At 36.3% G+C, this 23,538-nt stretch overlaps 1 protein-coding gene across 1 annotated transcript; it reads right to left on the bottom strand.

The window, feature by feature from the left end:
• Positions 1-1,140: 1,140 nt before the first annotated feature.
• On the bottom strand, positions 1,141-22,167 carry LOC145229794 (forkhead box protein J3-like). The gene is made up of 14 exons (XM_080095120.1): positions 21,201-22,167; positions 20,255-20,362; positions 19,781-19,904; positions 19,500-19,574; positions 18,399-18,476; positions 14,407-14,466; positions 13,210-13,290; positions 12,457-12,586; positions 11,346-11,451; positions 10,707-10,906; positions 8,047-8,148; positions 4,717-4,899; positions 3,613-3,691; positions 1,141-2,960 (listed from the first exon to the last, which is right to left on the bottom strand). The coding sequence occupies exons 1-14, from the start codon at positions 21,287-21,289 to the stop codon at positions 2,894-2,896; spliced, it is 1,482 nt and encodes a 493-aa protein (XP_079951246.1). The 5' UTR covers positions 21,290-22,167; the 3' UTR covers positions 1,141-2,893.
• Positions 22,168-23,538: the final 1,371 nt, after the last annotated feature.

The following is a 23,538-nucleotide window of genomic DNA, read 5'->3' as shown; positions in this document are numbered from 1 at the left end:
GAGACAAAATTTTGACCCGATTTTTGAAAAAAACGTAAGACTATAGCCTTTCCCTTTTTTCAGTTTTCGAGAGCCAAAACACTGAAGAAAAATACGGTTTTGGGTGGCTTTTCGCCGGAATATTCCAGTTCCAAACTGGTTTAGACCGGTTTCTGCCCCCTACCGAACCTCCGAACCGGTTTAAACCGGAATCGGAGAGACAAAATTTTGACCCGATTTTTGAAAAAAACGTAAGACTATAGCCTTTCCCTTTTTTCAGTTTTCGAGAGCCAAAACACTGAAGAAAAATACGGTTTTGGGTGGCTTTTCGCCGGAATATTCCAGTTCCAAACTGGTTTAGACCGGTTTGAGCCCCCTACCGAACCTCCGAACCGGTTTAAACCGGAATCGGAGAGACAAAATTTCGAACCGATTTTTGAAAGAACCCTAAGGCTATAGCCTTTCCCTTTTTTCAGTTTTCGGGAGCCAAAAATTGAAGAGAAATCCGGTTTTGGGTGGCTTTTCGCCGGAATATTCCAGTTCCAAACTGGTTTAGACCGGTTTCTGCCCCCTACCAAACCTCCAAACCGGTTTAAACCGGATTCGGAGAGACAAAATTTTGACCCGATTTTTGAAAATTCCCTAAGGCTATTCTGTTTTTTCGGTTTTCGGGAGACAAAATTGAAGAGAAATCCGATTTGGGGTGGTCTTTCACCGGAATATTCCAGTTCCAAACTGGATTTGACCGGTTTCTGCCCCTACCGAACCTCCAAACCGGTTTAAACCGGAATCGGAGAGACAAAATTTTGAACCGATTTTTGAAAATTCCCTAAGGCTGTAGCCTTTCCCTTTTTTTTTTCAGTTTTCGGAAGCCAAAAAATTGAAGAGAAATCCGGTTTTGGGTGGCTTTTCGCCGGAATATTCCAGTTCCAAACTGGTTTAGACCGGTTTCTGCCCCCTACCGAACCTCCATACCGGTTTAAGCCGGAATCGGAGAGACAAAATTTTGAACCGATTTTTGAAAATTCCCTAAGGCTGTAGCCTTTCCCTTTTTTCAGTTTTCGGAAGCCAAAAAATTGAAGAAAAATCCTGTTTTGGGTGGTTTTTCGCCGGAATAGCGATTTTTTTGAAATCAAAATATCCAATTGCAAGACACGGCACTCTTTACAAAACCACATCGGTTTAATCTGTATTTCCGTGAAATAATTATGTACACCGTTCAAGATAACAACACGAACAACTCACACTACTATTGCGTCACAAAACGCCAATGATTTCTATGGCTAGTGGTCGATCAATGACGTCATACCGAATCGGCAAAAGATTAAAACTTTTTCAAATGCTAAAAGCGACATTAATACTGCGAGTGACGTTTCAAAATCGTTCGTGACGTCACCTCTGGCAATCGAAGTGACATTGACCACAACAATGACGCTTGTCTGACGTAACAAACCGGTGCTGGTTAGTCCATTGATGTTCAACCGGTGTGCAAATATGCATGGGGTGCACCAGTACGAAAAGGTATACAAGGGTGCATCACAAACTTTTAATGAACCATTAATATTTGACCTTCAGAATATTAGAAAAAAGTTTCAACTGAGTTATAAATGAACCTCTGTACATTTTTTAAAATGTTGATGTCTAATTATATTTTGTTTTTAGGCATAATATATAAATTGACATGATGATATGCGTAATGATTTTTCATATCGCATTTTACCTCAGTTTACCTTTCAAGTAAACAGGGTACATGAGTTCGTCACAACAACTTTAAGGGTTCACCAAACCAAAAAAGGTTGAAGAGCACTGGGTTAGACAACATGGTAACTATAAGCTATTGGCCAGAACGTTTAAGCGAAGTTGCGAATCAAGACACCGTAAATGTTACGTCACAATAACGAAGTCGAAGCGAAGAGCAAAGTAGAAAAATATAGTAATCTAAAGAAAGGCGAAAGAAATGCATTTTACAACGGACAATAAGGCACACTCGGGCTGAAAGAAAACAAAACAAGCGAACAAACAAATTTAATTTAAAAAGATAAAATTGTAATGTTTATTGAAGGGCCACAATAAGGGTTCGATCGTATTATTAACGTGCAAATACTTTTTTGGCAGTTTAATGGATTGGGTTTCGGTAGATGTGTTTCTACAAAATTTGGCTCAAAGTTAAACCGCACCTACGTCAAAAACACGTCATTCATATGACGAAACATGGTGTTTAGACCTTTACGAAATCCCGATGTGATACTTCGTATACACCACAAAAAACGACTTTAGTCAACCAATATCGAAAAAACATTTCGTTTAAGTTTACCTTGATGATTTTTAAAATTTTAGCAACTTGCTGAAGCGCATGGGTGATATGTGTGGAACCAACGGCGAAAAAGAGGAAAGACAGGAACATAAGCTGGCGATGCGTATTTACAAGATCAGGTCGCAGTGATCGCGGAAAAACGGGAAAACGCACCGAAAAGCGGAACTACGGTTGAAACAGCACGAACAGACACCCTTGGACCCGTCACAGTTGACTAACCACGGAGCACCTGGCAAAGAGTTAAAGAAAAAGCGACGCGTAAAAAAAGGAAAATACTAAAAAACGGAACGAAGCGGAATGTTGAGAAAACAGTGAAAATAAAAAAAATATTATCAAAACTGTTTTGCATTTAGGAATGTTACATTTGGACCGATATGAAAAACTTTGTATGTTATGTTTCAACAGTGAATGCACAGATGTAGAATGTTAACTTTTGTATTACTCGAAAGGTTTACAAATGAAACGGCTTTTCCATGTTTCAGAACCTTGGACAAAGACATGCAAATCCTTCGCAACGCCAGTAGACGTTTGGTCAATGGAAAAAAAGGCAACACACACAAACATCACAAAAATTTGCAACGAGCGAAACAAATAAGGTGACTAGCATATCGAGTCCCAGTCAAAATTGTCGTCAATATCGTCTTGTTGCGAATCTGTAGCGTTGTACCTAAAGAAGATATTGCGTTTGAGTTACGTTATATTAACTGCAAGTGTCCATAAAATTTTAAATCCTTAAACACGTATACACAGATACGTGTTTTTGTTAGTAAAATAGTGAAGATTAGCGTTCTGCCTTTTAACTTTAAATTTGTATACCCAGCTGAATTTAATAGTTGTTCTTTTATTCATGCCTGACTGAGTTTGATGCATGACTGATTTTGCCATGTATCAAGGGGCACATTGCATGACCTTGCACTCTGACTGTTCAGTTGTAGTTGGTATATGTAAACTATTGTGTGTGTGTTCTGCAGTTATGTTTATTAATGGTCTGTTTATGTTTCTATTTGAATAAGGTAATTAAACAAGGTGACACTGCCGTTTTTGAGTTGAGAATTGAGATATTATTGTTTTAAGATAAAAAACAGCAGCACAAAAACATTTCAATCAGGAAAACAAACACCAAACAAACGCCAAACAAGAAATACCTGCGCAGCGTAACAGATAAAGCAAAAAAAGAGGCGAAAATAGGTTGAACGCATTGTAGCTAAACCGCATTACACAGCAACATTACGTCAAAACAGAACACATAAACGGAAAATGTGTATCCTTACTACTAGTAGGGACAATAATAAAATATTTTATAGCGCAACTGCACTTACTTTGGTGGTGGAGCGACGTTGCTCTGCCTCAAATTGATGGGAGAAGTCATCGCGTTGCTATGGTGATTCGAAGGATGACCTGCAAAATTTTAAAAGCTGAGTCATAAGCTGTGGTAGCAAATGGCAAAAGTAAGATTTAGCAGTCCAAATTTAACACATTTTAAGATGTTTTTAATTTCACATGTTTTTTTAAAAAATACGTTTTGGCCACGAATATACATGAACCTAACTTTGAATCTAAAATGTGTAGGTCAGCTGTTAACAGTATGTTCTCAACCTGAATATAGTTGAGCCTGCCAAAAAAGGGCATTGCTATACTAAAACGATTTCTAGAGCTGAATGCCACACAATTTTATTGGGTTAATGGGTTAAAAAGCATGATCTGCTGAAATGCTAATTTAAAAGTACAGTGTTAAATGTACAAAGCAGTGATGGAAAATAACATGAGATTAAATGCCGATTTTTACCCAATTACTGACCCGAATTCGGCCCGTGGCTGGGGTAAGAGGTAACACCCCTACCGGATGATGGGGCCAAAGTAGGGTGACTGACCCCATAATGTCGCTGGGACACTACAATCAAAATTTGAATCGTATATTAGACCAGTTCAAAACGTTGGGCTGTTCTGGAAACGTGTTTTCTGGAAATTTCTTCAGAAAAAGCTTGACAGTAGGTTACATTTTTTCCTGAGCGCAAATTTGTTTGATAACACACTGGCCTTATGCTTTGTGCTGGCGCATAGACGCGTAAACTAACCAAAACCGTTCTATGTTATTGATGAACCCGCCTCTAAAGGCTCGGGAACAATCAGGTAATTTAAGATGATGCTTGAAATTTGCTAGAAATTTATGAGAGTTTAGGCAATAGTTTGATACGTTGCAAAAGTTCGGTTTCGGCCCCAACTTCTTTAAGAACAAGCCGGCAAAAAGGCAAAACCGAAACTTAGGTGCATTACTAGTCTATGTTGCCTAACAATTTAGAACTTTTCAAACAAGCTTAGAAAACGTTCGTTTCCCGCACCATCACGTAACAAGCTGCAATTCGACACCTTCACACCACACAGCACAATCCACAAGCACGTCACGTAGTATTTGAGCCACTCACCGTGCGGCATATGTTGCTGCTGCTGAGATATGTGGGCGTGTCCAGCCGAGGCGGAATGTGATTGGTCAGGCATCACCCCCGTCCGTCGGAAGAATGTATTAAGGCTGCAGCACAGGTTGTCCATTGACTGTTGGTCGATTTCCCAGTTTTTCTGATCCGCTTGCTGCATGTTCTCGATCAGGTCTGCAATAACAAAATAATGAGGAATCTAAAATTTGTTTCCACATGGTATAAAACTAACAACTATGTTTATATAAGCTATTGTTGCCAGGCATAATATCAAGTTTGTAGAGCTCTTCTGGCAAATGTAGAAGAACTCTACAAACTTAACAACTATGTTAATTGTACCAAACAACTAAGTAAATTAGAGAATGTTAAATCTGCAATAACAAAATAATGAAGAATCTAAAGTTTGTTTCTAAATATTTAAAAACTAACAACATTGGTATATAAAATAAATTAAAGTACGTGAGGTCTGCAATAACAAATATTGAAGAATGTAAAATGGGTTTCTAACATGGGCGCCGCCACGTAGGGGCACTTGCCCATCAGCCAAAATTTGCCCCCTCTTGCAAAATTTTCTGCCGGCGACCATGGTTTCTAAGTATTTCAAAACTACCAATCACGGTATATAATATAAATCGAAGAACGTCAGGTCTGCAAAAACAAAATACTAAAGAATTTAAAATTGTTTGTTCTGTATATTTCAAACAACTTTGGAACGTAAATCTGCAGGGAGTGTCTGAATCTAAGCATGTAAACAAGGCAAGGTATTGTCTCAAAAAACTGGCCTGCTGCGGTGGGATTCGAACCCACGACATAAACCTACGCGAGGAAAGCGTTCTACCTATTTTACAAGCTCAAGCATATAATGCACACGTTACCGTGTTCTGTAAAAAAAGTTGTATGAAATACATATTACACCCAAATTTTAACACTAGGTGTCAGAAAAGAGACTGTTAACAGCGACAGACGGCACCAGTCAAGCGCGACCGAAACTGTCTGACAAAACAAGTGTGTGTTCCTCAATAACTTTTTGAATTATGCCACGGGTTTTCTTATATATTATAATAACCGTCTGTCGATTGCGCCGTATCATTGTAGAAAAATCCTAAAATAAAAGTGTGTAATGGCAGATCAGGCCTTCTGCAATACGACATTTTAGCAGACGCTTTATCGCATGGTGAGGCATGAAAGGCCGGCCTGATTTGGTAAGAACCTTTGCACAATTGAACACTGCGATAGACATATGAGTTTACTCTTAATTGTCATTGAATCCCACAAACGCTTGGTGTGTTCCTAGTAACAAACAAACTCTCAGATATCAAAGTTGACAATATGTAGGTAGTTCACCTTTTACGAAATTAACATTTCACAGTAATGTTTATGAAAGCCTATGGTGCCCCAAAAATTAATATCCTCAAAATCGATCTGCTAAAAATACGACTGTGGTTTCCTCGACTCATTCAAAACTCTTAACTGTTAAAGGTCGCGAGAGTTACACAAAAAGTTGAGAACCGTTGTTTCTTAGTGACTAGTTTGCACCAATGGCAGCGATTCTATGCCAAAGTAAAGTGTTTTAGTTGTAATTAAAAAGCTATAAAACAGTGGTTCCCAACCTAGGGTTTTGGACGGCAAATGGGTCTACGAGGTAGTTGAGGGGGTCAGTGGTAAATGGATTTTTTTCCGAAAATATTAAGCTTTTCAAAGGGGTTAATTGTCAACTGACATGATTAGTGGTCCGCACCCCCAAAAAGGTCAAGAACCACTGCTCTAGAGTAAAGGCATATGATCATGGGCCAAACACGTTATACGCTGCACGCACGCTGTAGCGGACTTCGACCGAACCAGCTGCAGACGAAAGTGTGACAGCTTTTCCCAATGATAACGCATATTTGAGAGAACAAATATTGAATTATTGTGCCCCAATGGGACGACAGGCGCAAATGTCAAGGAGATTCAAGTCCTAACCTCTTCGCACGACAATGAAATATATTTGTTGACGAGAATTTATACTCATAAACATGAGTTTCTGTATGGCGCAACTGCGGTAAACTCGCAGGGTGCGGGTTCGAATCCCGCTTTGGCGTTACGTCTTATTTTTAGCGACTGCTTCTAAAATCAATGACTCTGACAATTAAAAACAGAAGTTCCAACTTGTTTGCAGTGAGTAGTGTAACATTATAAGTGTGTAGAATAGCTCTTAAAAAATATAATTTGTCTGTAACAGTTGCACCAGCACGAAAACGAAAGGAATACATGCGTTCCAAGCATTGTACTTTTCATTATAATGGGGTTTGCATAATAAAAAAAAACCTAATATCCAACAGAAATGAACACCTACAATGATTGAAAGTCAGCTGGTTTGTTATATTTGACAAAAGCATTGAAAGCACCCCAAAGCTTTGTACTTCTCAGTGTAATAGAAGGGGGACTTTGCATCATAAAGAATAAAAGTAGAAATCAAATTCTCAACAAAATTGGACACAAAGTCACCTATTATGCTTGAATACCAGATGATGTGTTGTTATGTTAGCTTTAATTCACAGTCGATTAAATTCAGAAAAATTGAATGGCGTTCAAGCAGTTCAACTGCAGTGACCTTTCGGTTTCAGTGCGAATCCAAAACAGGCATGTTAGCGACAAACCACAAGACGGGATCAGAACGCGACAGTGTGGTGCGACAAACTTTCTTCAGTGCAAACACCATTGATGCGCAAACTTTCAGCCACAAAAGCGAAAGAATTCGAAATTCAACATTTCTATTAGTCTGTCAACAAAAGGCAAAACCCCAAATCCCACAAAATCTACGTGCTTCGTTGAGCACAATGTGTGCATATCGTAAATAAGAGACATTTACTGCACAAGAGTTGTGAATTTTAATCCTTTCTTCCAAACTAAGCGTCAGTTTGCCAACCCTTGCCGCGAGCGTGCGCGTCAGGGTGACGTCATACTACGGTTATTAGTCTCGCAATGACGTCAAAAACTCGACAGGTCGGCGTTTTAATTTCCCTGCGCCCTTCTGACCTTGAACTATGAACGTTTCATTTTCTTGCAAATAAAAGCCATAAAAAGTGAATTTGAAAAACGGAAAACAACTCTAGCCGACCTAAAGAGCTTCATCAGAGCAGTTGGAGGTGAAACATTCAGGCCACGGCAATCCAGTTTGTTGGGTCTACTGGCGGAGGGTCATAGTAGCCCCATATTCGAGACCGAACCGGCTCGAACCCGTTTTTTAAGCCTGTTTTAGACCGAAACCTGTTTGACAGGCCTAATGAAAGTCCACAAAAAGTACAGATGGCTTCAACACGAAAACGTGACAAATTATACCTTGAAACTGTGTGAAGTCCACGCCGGACCAGTTGTGATTTTGAGCCATTCTGCAACTCTGGCGTAAAACCTCCACGTTGTTGCCGAACTCGAAGCCGAGACCTGAATTACAAAATGATCAGTTGTTTTTCCGAATAAAATCGAAAATCTATCGTCACGAATGGTCGAAGTGTGTTTTGGTAAGCCATTAACACTGAACGGGCTTAATACAATGTAAATACAGCGGATTGCGATGGCAAACACAGCCTATCGAGCGTTTTCGCAAAAATAACTGGTTTACCCTTCTCAAAATGGATCGTAAATCAAAACATAGTAATTGGAATTTGTATAAAACGGTTTTCCGTTCTAACGACATGCTAAAATTTAGCAACTATACTTGTTGTTCTCCGCATAAATTGATTGTATTTCTATTTAATTGGAGCTTGGTTTAGGCTTATAAGCAGGGTTGCCATCGACATACACCCCAAAGTAAGGACAACCGAAATTTTAAATTTTTATACGAAACGAAACACACTTTGCAACAAGTCTTTGCATTTATACAAGCCATGACATATCACATGTCCAGCAACTCCTTGTTTGCAGAAAATACTTTGTGTATCTCACGACAGGTCTAGGTTTACTTTTACTTGTAGCAAGGATTTGACTTGTAATTGTTGAAAATAAAACAAAATAAGGACTCAAGTCAACGAGGACATTTCTTAGAGAGAAGGAGAATATTTTTTTCCATGACATTGCCTTTTAAAATAAGGACAAATCTTAGAAATGAGGACGGTATGGGAACCCTGCGTATAACCAAACCCAACCCTTCCTTACATTGTACTTAGTAGAAATGGTCTACTCCAGAAAAAAGTCCTTTATTCGCACACGCCTGGTCTAGCAAGCGGATCTACCACAAGCTTATCAAAAGCACGGCTTTGCCTTATGTTGACACAGTGGTTTTGTAAAAGGGACCAAGGTAGCACAAACTCCTCCCTCGCCAAACCCTCACGCGATCCACGTAACAATAGACTCACTTGTGACGTAACATACAAGTGATAAAGCATGTGGAGCTCTTGTGTGTAATGTCAGATAGCGTTTTTTATGAATTAAGTTTGAAAAGATAAAAGGTCAACAGTCAGTTCGTCTTCTTTTTACTCTTATACTTCTTAATGGTATTGTTACGTAATGGAACCATGGCAAATAGAAAGCAATGAGTAAATTTAGCCTTTTGGCGTCGTTTAATTTAGTCATAGCCAGTGGTAGGATTTAATTGTTTTGTCAGCCGGTTCTATCACAAAAGTCATATGTTTCAGTCGGTTCAGTTACAAAAAGTCCATTGACGGAAAGCAGTAATGCTAACCGGTTCGCTGATCTCAAAAAAATCGTGTGGCGGTTCTATAGAACCGGTGCGAACCGGCTGAATTCCACCACTGGTTATAGCAAACCTATAATACCACCAAAACACACTTAGAAACTAATCTACCTGCCAAATACACGTGTATGATTCGGTATTAGATGGAATTGCAGACAATACGGACTAATACCGCTACATTAGGAGAAAAAAAGTTATCCCATAATTACTGCGGCCTTGAAACAGACTACTTAAATCAGTGTTGTTTGGCCTCAAACTGTAGTAAAACTGCATTTTTTACTTAATTTTGATCAGCAAACACATAGAACAGGAGGTTGCTTGCGAAAAGTAAGGAGAAGGTCATGTCAGTTAGCGGAAAACCGGAAAGCAATAAATCTCTAAATGTGCGATTTCGACCACGGAAACTACCGGGCCTCTTGACCTTATGACTCCCGGGTAACACTTACAAATTTGATGGACATTCTTTGTCGGATTCAGCTCGTAAACTGACAGACAAAACACACAAACGGGTTTTGGATGAGATTTTATGAGACGGTCAACACAGAATGTATGAATTCCCTGAGTTTGGCGATGGGCCAGATTTGAGTTGAAAATGTTACTTTTTTTAAATCAAGGTACTAGAAAATATTTAACACTTGCGAACACGTGTACGACCCGAAATTATTAAACCAGCGGTTCCCAACCGGGGTGGATTTCCAAGTGAGAAATTTTAAAACTTAAGAGGAGGAATTTACTTGACATACACTTAAGCTCTGGGAAAATCACCTGTAAAGTTGATAAAAGACCCAATCTTAAATGATCTTTGTATGGTTTAGCATCTACTATGTATTAATTAGGGTGAAATAAAAATGTTTTCAATTGTTAAGGGAGGAATTCATTAAAAAAGGCAGGGAACCACTGCGTCATACCATGGCAAGTATTGTCACACTAATACATTTTTTTCGAATGTATTATTCGCCAATTTGAAAGATATTTAACGTTTTGTGCTACTACAATGACAATTGGCCTTTTAATCAGTGTCTTGTACCTCAATTTAATCAAGGATAATGGACACATTCAATTTTTCTCGAATTGACGTTAAAGTGAAAGTATGTACAACCTTAATAAGGGGTAGCTGATATGGTGAAAATAGGTAGTTTATCGCCATCCCGCACATTTTTCGGCTTCCAATTTTCAATTTTTTATGGAATATTTTGTGTGCAAATAACTTACTCACTTAAGATCAGGCACATACAGAGGTAATTTCGGTAAATTTCCAACCGAAATGTACAGGTGTCACAAATGTAAATTTAACAAATTATTTTCTTACCTGAAGCACTGGCAGATGCTTTGTTGATTTGGTTAAGTGTCGCTGATCTTCCTAGACCAGGGGCTCCCCCAATGTTGCGGTCTGACCGGACGTGACGTAATGGACTGGGGTTGTTGTCGGACAAGTGAAGGTAATTGTGTTGGGGGGGTGCAAGGTGTTGAACGCCCCCCTGGTTCATATTGTAGTTGTATGACGTGGAGCTGCATAAGGATAAGAATGATATTTAGTGTCATGAGTTTTGTATTTAGTTTTAAACCTAAAAAAGCTAACACTCAAATAACCCGCATAAAACATATACAAAAACAGGAAAAAAACAGAAAATTCCAAAAACGGAAAATTCCAAAAACGGAAAATTCAATAAGCTTTTTAAAAAATCTCAAATAACGAAACGTGAAAAGTAGTAAAAAATCATAGAACGCCAGGCCTATTAAAGGCGTTATACCGATGCAGACAGACACCAAGAATTCACCAAAAGGGGGTGTAGGCTAGAAAAAAAAAAGGTGTAGGCTAGAAAAATCAACCTTGTGGTGGGATTCAAACCCAAGTCTTTTGGGACATCATCTATTTCTTAAGTAGTAAAAAACACTGTCTGGTGCAACATTTACTAAAATAGAACTTATCAATTGTTATCCTACATACTTTGAAAAGCTGTCAGCTGAGCCAGCTGTCAATGATGAGGTGGAGAAAGCACATGAACTTCCTCTTGAATTGTTCATCATACTCCGTCCACTCATTGAGTTGCCACCTAAAACAGATATGAAATACAGTAAAACTCAGTTAAACCGGATTCGGTTAATTTTGATTTTTGCCTATTTCGGACAAAACTTGAGGTACAATTGATTTGTAATATGGTAAGGTATTAACTAATCGACATCTGTTAATCCAAAACTTCTCCTAATCCAAAAACATTTTTCGGTCCAAACGGATTAACTGGTGTTTTATGCAGATGTTTTAAGGTGCTTCCATTTAAATCCTCTATTAAACATTGTTTATTAGGTTGTATGTCAACAAGCAGTAAAGCAATTTGATCATTTTAATTGATGGACGTTAAAGATTCGAAGCATGAACAAACTTCAGGAAGCGCAAACCTGTTTTATGGGGTCATCTTAAACAAATACAAAGTAGGGAAAAGGTAAAATTGAATTTTAAGCCGACTCGGTGACATTCAATATATATCAGATTTTCTCATAAAAGACAGGCTACGCTGAGATATTATTAGGTGAATACCACAGTTTGTATACATAGCAGTAAATATACAGTGATGTAATGTGGTTTGTAGGCATGTGAAGAATGAAAACTGGCATATGGTGACTTAAAAATATGATTATAACAAAGAATCTATGTTTACATTTTTTTGACAACAAAAACTTAAGCTTACACTCATTTTTTCAAACACTTAAACCAGATTTAAAAAAAAAGCTTTGAAAAAACGGAAAAATGTTTTCTGTTAGCTGTTGTGTGACATTGTAACATGCGGTGTTAATCACTTTCACTAACATTATTTTTTAACAACAAAATCATGCTTAAGAAGCTTCATATGTATTCTTTTTTAACTAAAACCAGCTTAATCAATAGTTGCGAAGTGATAATGCTTTTAATTCAGATAACCTTGATGACAATAGCACTAATCGAAACATAGTGATGTTTTATGCACGAATACTGTCTCTGATTTTTTTGCTCAGATTACTCAAACCCGTGAACAGTGTAACTAACAATGTTTAATTTTTTAATTGTGTTATAGGACTCCCACCTTCACTAACATGAGGTTCAAATACAGTTCGGTATATTTTCTGAAACGAGCAGCTTAGATCCTTCAAATCTTCCATTCCCTCCAAACCTCTACTACTGCCGGAAAAGCTCTGATCACCACAGCTTGAATTCTAAATGACATAAAATGAAACTGTTTACCGTGAGAAACTAAGGGGAACATACACACACACTGGGATCAGCCCTGAAGCATTTATGCAGACCAGCGATCAGGGCACACTCATTTATAAATCATTGTACTATAATTTGTTTACCTTGAGTTTATAAATATTTTTGGTAAGTGATACTAGTGACAATATAACAAATTGTCAACATTTTTGAAACATGTAATATGAAATTGCTATTCAAATTGGGTAAAAAGTGTATTAAAAGACATATATAATGTTTATAAATATTACATGTGAACATATTTTAAATGCTGACTCACTGAAAAACCACACATTTTCTACAATATATCCTTAAAATAGACAGACCCCACATACGCTCAACACCAAAAATAGTTTTGCGTAGGATGGTACAACACAAGTTAAATGTTCTGCACCAATGCACCTGTGTTAAAAATAAGCGTGCGTGCTCACGCTGGTTGCTTCTGTTTTCAACATAGCGTGCACAAATTATTATTTATATATAATCCTAAACCATTTTTGAAATGTTATGGGCCAACAGAAATACTCGATTTCACTGACAAAAATAAACCAATACAGGTGCAGTTCTATATGGCAAATTTATTACTTACATGGGACATCTGTGATTGGTTAAGAGGTGTTGACGCATGGCATGGCGTTGGTGGCATTGGACTGTTCCCTTGTGGAGAGGCCTGATAAAAATAGTAAAATTAGTATTTAAAATACCAGCAGCTACAAAAATAGTCGGAAATTATTTTAAAACTAGATTGAAAAACATATAGCTGTGGAAACTGATTTTTATTAGGCATAAATGTAAAATATGGTACTATATTTATTCAAGTTTACACTGCAAAAGCTTTTTACTCTACCGTTGGTGCGGCTTATAATCAAGGGCAGCTTACATTTTAATATCATACCAATATTATTTCCACCATAGGGGTAGAGTTTTAAAAAATACCGGGGGTGCGACTTTTGATAATTGACGCCGATGCCTATATGCCATGTGCAGTATTTGTACCCGTATAGGACCAAATACCACCTTTTACTTACTTTAGCCTGTAGTTTCCATAAAATTAATTTGCAAATAGTCACTTGACACTATTTGTTTGTGTTCGATTGGAACGTTTGCTGTGCGTCTGATAACGTCTGATGGAACGAAAGGGCGATTTGCTGAATCAGCAATTTTAACAACGATTTAGTTACGCGGAAAATAAAAGTAAAAGCAATTCACGTTTTAAATATAGCCGACTATGTATTGCTGACGCCTAAACTTAGGCCACCTTGGATCAAGTTTAGACCGTTGCAGTGCTTTGCAAACGGACATTAAACACGCTTAGGAATCAATTCATTGACTATTTTCCCAGTTATTTTTTATTGCAGAAAGTTATTGCGACAAATAATACTAAAACGTTAACTTCTATGTCATGTTTATGTTGCATTAAAATGCCCGTTTATTGCGAAACAATTACAATTGTTACGTTTCGACCGACGTCTGTTCGATCAATTACATGAGTGCGGGCGCATTTGTTTAGCAGGAAACAAGTTCTAAAACCGACGTAACTTGAACAAGGATGCGATTTTGACGTTATACAAAGGTCAAGGCCGGGGGTGCGCGGCACCCCCGCACCCCCGTACTCTACGCCAGTGATTTCCACACACCCCTGCTTTTTGTTTTATTTCGTGTTCAACATCCTTTTGAACATTGGCTTTACATACTAACATATGCTCAGTTATTTGTGTGATAACAAAAGAAACGATAACTAATTTTTTAAAATATTACCTGCTAAATCAAGAATGTGAGTACTTACATGATATCCATTGTCATAGACTGCAATTCTTGGAATGCTTTCTCCTTGGTAGTAAAAGCACTAAAAAGAAAACCAAGACAAAAAATTTACCAAAATCTATCATTTAAATTAGACTGTTGTATATTTGAAAACAAGAATGCATTATTTCAAAAATAAGCACTCTGATTTTTTCATCAAATAGAACATTATTTTATGTAGCAAAGATGACATAACTTTCTCATTCTTATGGAAAACCAGTATTGTTAATATGTCTAAATATTCTTTTCAATTATTTAGGAAAAGCTACATATTTAAATTATGCTAAACCAGATTAAACTGTTAATGGATCTGCATAATGGGTTCCAATTTCCATACAGGTGAAAAACCTACTTCACATGAGCAAGGGGGGAATACAAACATGATAATGTGAGATAAGAGAGCAATAGGCTGTTTGTAAACCAATGTATACAAACACATGTAAGTGGCTTGTGTGATAGCTATGGCAAAATAAAATATGTTCGGAATTTGTCAACAAAACTATATCACATTTTAAAGCATTTGTTTTCCAGCATAGAAAAGAAAAAGACGAATAAAAAACAAACGTATTTTTTTAATTTCCAGATGGGAAAAAGTGCTCCAAAGCATCAAATGTCTAAAAAAAAAAAAATAGCCAAAAAAAATTTACTACATATTTGGACATAGTTAATCGTAATATTGTGCATGTAACACAACTGTATAAAACGCTAGTAACACAACAAATCCTTAACATGTAGTTGGACACCACATCAGAAACGGACATCCTTAACAGCACATTTGAAAGTAAACAAATCAACACAAACACAACTGAATTGTGCGTGTGAAAAAGGTGTCCTTGCCCTGCCCAGCAGTCGGAAACAGAAGACAATAGAAAGCCAAATCTTTTCTCAAACGGTCACAATAGAGGTTTAGTTACAGCTGTTGTATGTTTGTGACAATAGAAGGAGAAAAATGTGGTAACATCTAAATATACCCTGAAACTATGACATCTGTATTGTGCTTCAATAAGTGGAAAAGAATTGGAAATCATTTTTATTACTGTTTTTTTTGGCAAGCCTAAAAACCTTTTTATATGATTTATATTCAAATTTCACACATACATGTTGCTTCAATGCATATGTACTGCGTTATTGCTGCAACAATCATGTAAGTCCTAAAAAAATACCACAGTAGGTCAAAAAACTACCCATACTTTATGTGTTAGCAGAGTCACATAACTATATATAGGAGCCCAAAGCTAAAATGTAATATGTAACAATATCCATTTTAATAAGTGGAATATTTTACACCAATAAGAATTTCAAATGATCAAGTCCGATGAGTTTGATAAATTCAGCTAGATGCCTAAACGTACCAAAAATCCTTTAGAGGAGTACATATTGTTCTACAATTCACACATAGGGTTCATTGAGTTTTAGAAGTTGGTTGGACCTTAACAAACCACCACGTAGGGCATGGCACGCTTGAAAGCCTTGTTAAAATACTTGACAACAAAGGTATGAAAAAGGATCAGGTCTCTTAATTAAGCAGGGAAAGCCACGGAAAGCAAACTCAAGCCTTTGAAGAGGTACTTCTTAGCAGTAAGTCCACATGTGCATCGATGCGATGTTGGTTTAACAACATCACAAGCCTGTATGAGTTTTGTAACCGACTTTGGAATTGCAAAAAGTGGTGCAACATATTTGAAGTACAAAGTAACTGAATTTTCTGATGAAATTTTCATACAATTTTTCAATAGTTTGAGTAATTTACAGTATGTTTTGACATTTCAATTATAACACAATGTAAAAAATTGCCATTTCATCCAAACACAAACATGCAAAACCAAAATTTCATAAAAAATTATATGTAAAATATACAGCCTACAAAGACTATTTTTTGGCATAATTTTGTTGACAACCTCAAAATAGGGCAATTCTAGAAAGAAATATCAGGCACTGCTACATATTGTAAATTTGTCAGGATTGTAGAGTGATCCTTGCTAGCCAAACAAGCATGAGGGTACAGTAAACATATATTGAGGCATCACTTGGTCAAACACATATAAGATCTGTTTGCCCAAGTTAATGACGCAATGTGGAAAGCTGGAGTGGAATTTAACACAAAGAGTCGGCTAAATTTGCCTGGTTACATCATTGCTAGTGGTAAACTTTGTGCGAGGAAACAACAATGTATTTTTTACATGTTTAGGTATGTTTCTAAATAAGCACTAATAAATGTCTATCGTTATTACAAACCCAGTGTTTGCAATATTTTTTAAAAAAGGCTGCGAAACTGTGAAAACTTTATGGCATTAAACAGTTAAGTGAGTTTTACATACGGTAAGACTAAAGCTTTTATAAAATATAAAAAAGGAGTTTTTTAAAAAAAGTTTTTTTTTTCTGGGATGGTAAGTGAAAAATCAAATTCACTAAAATCAGATAAATGTTGCTACAACTAACACAAAATCAAAGCTTTTATTTGCATGTTTGCAGCGGCAACACCATTATGAATCTTATTTATTGCCAACTATCAACTATGACAAGGATTTTTTTATTTGTCTGACAATTTTGTCAACACTTAAGCTTCATAGACCAATGTGTGTGTCATGATCTACAAATGGGTTTTAACTAAGACATAATTGCATAAGGCCTAAAAATTACCCTAAAATCCCATTGTAGCCAGTTTATGGCCACAATACATAAATTCAAGGTAATAGCAAATGTAACACACAAAAAAATCCCCAACACTGCACATACTCCAGCAACAAAATCTGCGTACGCATTTGAATCACCCTGAGGAGCAATAAAACACTGTTTGATATCAAACACGTGTCACAGCCTTTCTCAAAGATGGACAATGGACAAACGTTTGAAGACAAACACAAACATGCTCGATCAATTTCACTTGGGAAGAATTGGCGTCATCGAGGCAAACAGACTTGTCAGACCAATTTCACACTGGTAAACACTTGCGTCATGCTACCTCATAATACTCCTATTTTATGGGGGCTTCCGTGTACAGATCTGGTTACTATACTCCACATTTACTGGAATGTGCCATTTATTGTTAGAAACGGAAGTTTCTTTAAATTTGTTATTTCTGGGTTGCCATGCTAGGGCATGCAAACATTAAAAAAATATGAAAACATGTTGGTTGAAAAATAACTCAATGTATTCTGCAGAGTGAAAATTTGATTTAACTATAACCATAAATATTTACTTGGTCTTAGCTTAGTGTTTAAAAAACCCCGGAATACTTACCACAAGGGGGTTCTTTGCCTACATACAGTGGGCTGCAACGGCTACAGCAAAAAAGAAAACATTTAGCAGCAACATTTCTAAGCAATAAAAAAGTGTATGTCTCAGACTTGGATTTACTTAAGTTATATAAAGGTATTTTCATTCGTGGCCTATTAAAAGAAGACCACATGAAAAACTCAAACCATTTCATTCATCCTTGTTTTTCCTAACATCATATTGAGAACATTACAGTAAAAAAATAAATGCCTAATAACATGACTATGTAAAAAAGGTTGGGCTGAAAGCCATTGCTGGTATCCAATGTGGGAACATATATGTCAAAGCTGGCACTAAAGATTAAGAATGCAGGATTGCTTGCTAGGTTTGTCACTGGGTGTGACAGGTTATCCAATTTGTGTGAAAACAATGAAAGTATTGACAAGTTTACTGCCTTCCCATTTCCTGTGAGTTTAATCACGTGATTGCAAAAAAAAATTGAGGGGGTTGCAAGTTACATTTGTTTGCTGAAATGAGCCGCCGGACAAAAAATGGAAAAAAAACACTGTTCTAGGAATAGCATTAAAGAAAAAAAACAGGACATCCATAAAAGATTACAAAACACAAGCCATAATGACAAAGCAACACACTAACCACTAATTATTTATCCTAACCACAACTTGAGAATTATCCCAAATACAATTCTACAGGTCTAAGTAGGAAAATATGTGGAATATGAATAACACATAAGACACTTACATCCTTATAAGGAAGTTTCCTTCTTTTTGCACTGGGTTGTTCATCTGACGGGGTGTTGTCGATAGCCCAATAGGATCCCTAGAAACATGAACTTATTTTAAAAACCAAAGCATTACTCAGATATGTGACCTTTCAGAATATAGTTGTTTAAAAAAATGTTTTCAAAATTGTGTAAGATTGCAACATTGTGTTGTTGTTGTTTTTGTTCGGTCAGGATCACCAAATCAATGTTACAGTGCTTGTAGACAGAGAGCAGCAAAAAACACATTTTACAGTGAGCTCTTGAACAAAGTACATGGGCACACAAAATAAACAATTCGACACCTTCAACAGGCAGTCCGGATGTGTGGCTTCTGTTTGTGATCAAACACAGCCTATACTGTTGAAATTACTTGAATAACATAAAGCATACAACTATTTGGGTATTATTTTTATACAAGCATAATGCAAAATCAAAACAGTCAAATTATTTTTTATCTAAAAAACTTTACAAAAGGAACTAGGATTGGCTTTAGGCCGTTTCAAGTCTTTTACTAAAAAAATTAAATATGGAAACTTTAACAAACAATAACATCAAAATAGCTCAAGCTTTAAGTGCAAGTATGAAACATCGCTTGTTGTATTTTGCAGGGGTATCAACTTATTAATTAAAGATAATTTTTAGCAACATTAACTAATAGAATTCGGCGAAAACATGGAATTAAAATTGAACCAAGTTCTTTGCATGTTAAAATAGATAGCGTGTGACCTTGAATAAAAAGGCAGTGAATGTACTAATGGAGCATCTTTCTTAATATTGTCTTACAGCCATTCATACAACACAAAGCCATGTACAACAGTAAAGGATACAATAACCGTACAACTTGTACTGCCTAGTCCTGTTTGTTATCCCTTCTCCTTACCACAACATTTGCTATCTTACACTTAAATAAAACTTTTTATATTTTTGTTTTTAAAAAAATTGGTTTAATTTTGGCAGCAGTATGTAGGTTATAATTCAGCTTGCTTTGAAACCCCCAAATAATAATGTTGAAAATTTAGATTTAAAAGCCTAATTGTAATGCAAAAGTACAAACAAAGGTACATAACAAATTCTCACACCTTTCCAGGGTCATCCTTTGATCTTGGAACTTTCATAAAACACTTGTTTAGTGACAAGTTGTGCCGTATAGAGTTCTAAAAATGTAAAATTGCATAAGAATTGGTAACATCTTTTTTTCTCATGATAAAAGAATTTATCAAGTTATATTTTAAACAGTGTCAAGTAAGGGTAGGACCACTCAGATTCACACTTAAATGCAACATATATACATACATACATATGTACTTAACAAACTATAAATTAAAGCTTATGAAAGAAGCCCTTTCTAACAACCACCTACCTTCCATCCATTTCCAGCATCATTATAATAGGGATAATTTTCACATATCCACTTGTATATTTCACTCAGAGTCATTTTCTTCTTGTCTGATGAGTTTATGGCCAAGGTGATCAGGTTGGCATAACTGAAAAGCAGAAACTGTTATACTGGCTCTAATTCGGATGTTCACGTAGCTGAAAGAGGTTGATGGGTTAAACGTAGAAAGTCCATGATTGTGAAAATTGCACATCAAAATTACAAATACTAAACTTTTTTCAAATGCTCAACTTAGTTAGAGAAAGAGTTTCATTTAAACTTTATGTGGAGTTAGCAAACCAAAATTTGAAAGAATTTTGGAAAACATCCAGTTAAAATGAAAAAGTGAGAACAAGAATGGGTTAATATTACCACGGAAAATTAAAAAAAGCAAAATCATTTATATTTGATCTGAAATTTATGTCAATCATAACTACACTTCTATGTAATGCCAGTTACCTGTAAGGTGGTTTGCCATCTTTTCCCTGTCCATCCCCTGTTTCCCCATCACCACTTGATTTTGAATCTCCTTTGTTTTGTTTTTCTTTAGACGAGTTTACTCCAGTCCTGCAATTGCAAACCATAATATCATACACCAAAGACAAACACATTTGGACTGAGCATACAAACAAGTAAAATATGTTGCAAAAGCAAATTAAAACATTTAAATATGCATATTTGTGTGGTAATAAACTTTTATGCAGCTTAATTGCAAAATAGGCAATTTATATATATACTTTAAAAAGAAAAGTTTTGAAAAATCTTGGGATCAATTCGATTGTCGGGCTTTTAGAAAAGAACAAGGTTAAACATCCAATACTTGTTTTGCAACTTGAAAAGGTAACATTCCCTTATTGACCTTTTATGCTTGGTTGCACAATAACACTTATCGACCAGCCTGTGTTTGGCTCTGCTGAATAATTTACTAGGCACACAAGGTAATATTAAAGTGCCATTAAATGTAAAAGCCTGGAAACATACAAGGCATGAAAGTAATTTAAATCTAGAATTGGAAAAATAAAGATAGCATTCAACTGACATAGTTGTCAAATATAATGCTTTTTTGATGCATTTGAATTTAATTTTGTGGCTAGGGCTACAAATACCTAATACCCTTGCTCAATGGTACCAAAAAAATGCCTAGAAAAAAAGAAAAAATGGCCTGCAAAAGAACATGTATGTTTGAGTTGGTTGGTCATACATTTTTGGTATTTTTTTTTATAATGAACACAGTGCATCCATATTTTCTTTCATGTAATTAATTTCCTTAAATTGTGTAAAATCTACAGTCCTTTAATTTGCTTGAACAATACAAAAATTTACATTTTTCTTATAATGCTAACCCAAAATTGTCATGTGTAATCTATCATCACTTAACCAGAAACAACCATAATTGTGTACTTACAACCAAGCAAGGGAGGTGAGGCTGTTTCCAAGATTGTTATCTGTATCACGCATATTGCTTGTCATATTAAGCACAGCGGCCGCAGTCATGTGGAATTTTTTTATGGACTTTCCAATACAAACTCAACGTATGTCACTCCCTAGATAATTTATGGTGAAGTTTAAGATCAGACGTCACTACAGAATGAGACTGAATTAGTAAAACGAGCAGGTATTTTAACAACAGAAATTTAAATTATTTATACAGTCGGATCAAAGTTTCAAAAAAGGCTAAAATAACAAATCTATAGTGATTAAACATTGCAGTGGTGATGTACCACACACTTTTGAGGTTTTTTTAGAACATCGAATATACTGCTAACATAAAATTTAACGTCAAATGCAGTGTGTTTCCATTGGGACAGTTCTTATTGTAAGTTACAGAAAAACTTTCAGCAAAAAGTTTCAGTTTAGCAGCACTTCATAAAAACACTTTTTTTATAAACAAACTTTCACACAACGACATATTTCATAATCTCTTTTTATGTCATACAACTACAAGATATTTGCACAAAGTAATAATGTTGAACAAAAATCAAACTTTTAACCTAAATGACAAAGACTACCAATATTACAGTTCTGAACCATCTGAAAAAATATTTTATGCAACCTACAGCCCATTGCAATACTGTTTGTACTTTTACAAAATGAATTTGTTTGTTGGAAAACATTCAACACCCATTCAATCAGCAAAACGTAAAAACCAGATAGCAATAAAAAACGAATATTTTCAGACAAGCTCGCAACAACAGTTTCTTGCAACACACAAAAACAATTAAACATCCATGAAATTAACAACAAAAAATACATACCAATACAGTAATACTCATCACAACTAACACGTAACCTTCTTTAACACTAGCATCACCAGTGTCATTCTGGCAGAATAATTTCCCCTAAACACAAAAATTTTACCACAAAATTTCAGGTACCATATCAAATGAAATATTAATGAAAAACACAATTAAAAACGAAAAAATAAATGGAAAAATGAAATGATAAAGAGCATTTGAATGTGATCACGCGTCAAAGAATCTAAATACTCAAAATAAAATAGAACCATGCAAAATCTTGTGCGTCCATTGTGACATTTTTTCGAATTTTATTGTCATCATAGAAATCATAGCTTTCAGTGTCAAAACACACAAAAATTAGCCGTGAAAACCCTTAATTTTGAAACTGTTCCGGAGGGGGGCTTTTAACCAGCTGGATACCATGTTGTAGCCCAGAGCTTACTCTTTTCTATCCCGTTGCCGTTACGAGACACCCTTTGCGCATTTTTACAGCAGAACGCTTTACGCGAGAGACCTTTTTCAATTTTTCAAACATCTGTTTAATTTTTCCAATGCGAATAAATTAGCCGTAAACAACCTCAATTTTGAAACTGTTCCGGAGGGGGGCTTTTAACCAGCTGGATACCATGTTGTAGCCCAGAGCTTACTCTTTTCTATCCCGTTGCCGTTACGACACACCCTTTGCGCATTTTTACAGCAGAACGCTTTACGCGAGAGACCTTTTTCAATTTTTCAAACATCTGTTTAATTTTTCCAATGCGAATAAATTAGCCGTAAACAACCTCAATTTTGAAACTGTTCCGGAGGGGGGCTTTTAACCAGCTGGATACCATGTTGTAGCCCAGAGCTTACTCTTTTCTATCCCGTTGCCGTTACGAGACACCCTTTGCGCATTTTTACAGCAGAACGCTTTACGCGAGAGACCTTTTTTAATTTTTCAAACATCTGTTTAATTTTTCCAATGCGAATAAATTAGCCGTAAACAACCTCAATTTTGAAACTGTTCCGGAGGGGGGCTTTTAACCAGCTGGATACCATGTTGTAGCCCAGAGCTTACTCTTTTCTATCCCGTTGCCGTTACGAGACACCCTTCGCGCATTTTTACAGCAGAACGCTTTACGCGAGAGACCTTTTTCAATTTTTCAAACATCTGTTTAATTTTTCCAATGCGAATAAATTAGCCGTAAACAACCTCAATTTTGAAACTGTTCCGGAGGGGGGCTTTTAACCAGCTGGATACCATGTTGTAGCCCAGAGCTTACTCTTTTCTATCCCGTTGCCGTTACGAGACACCCTTTGCGCATTTTTACAGCAGAACGCTTTACGCGAGAGACCTTTTTTAATTTTTCAAACATCTGTTTAATTTTTCCAATGCGAATAAATTAGCCGTAAACAACCTCAATTTTGAAACTGTTCCGGAGGGGGGCTTTTAACCAGCTGGATACCATGTTGTAGCCCAGAGCTTACTCTTTTCTATCCCGTTGCCGTTACGAGACACCCTTTGCG

The sequence above is a fragment of the Phallusia mammillata genome, chromosome 5 (assembly GCF_965637545.1).
Source record: "Phallusia mammillata chromosome 5, kaPhaMamm4.hap1.1, whole genome shotgun sequence".
In the NCBI taxonomy this organism is placed as follows: domain Eukaryota; kingdom Metazoa; phylum Chordata; class Ascidiacea; order Phlebobranchia; family Ascidiidae; genus Phallusia; species Phallusia mammillata.
Note: the sequence above shows the minus strand (reverse complement) of the source record. Positions and strands in the feature narration are given on the sequence as shown.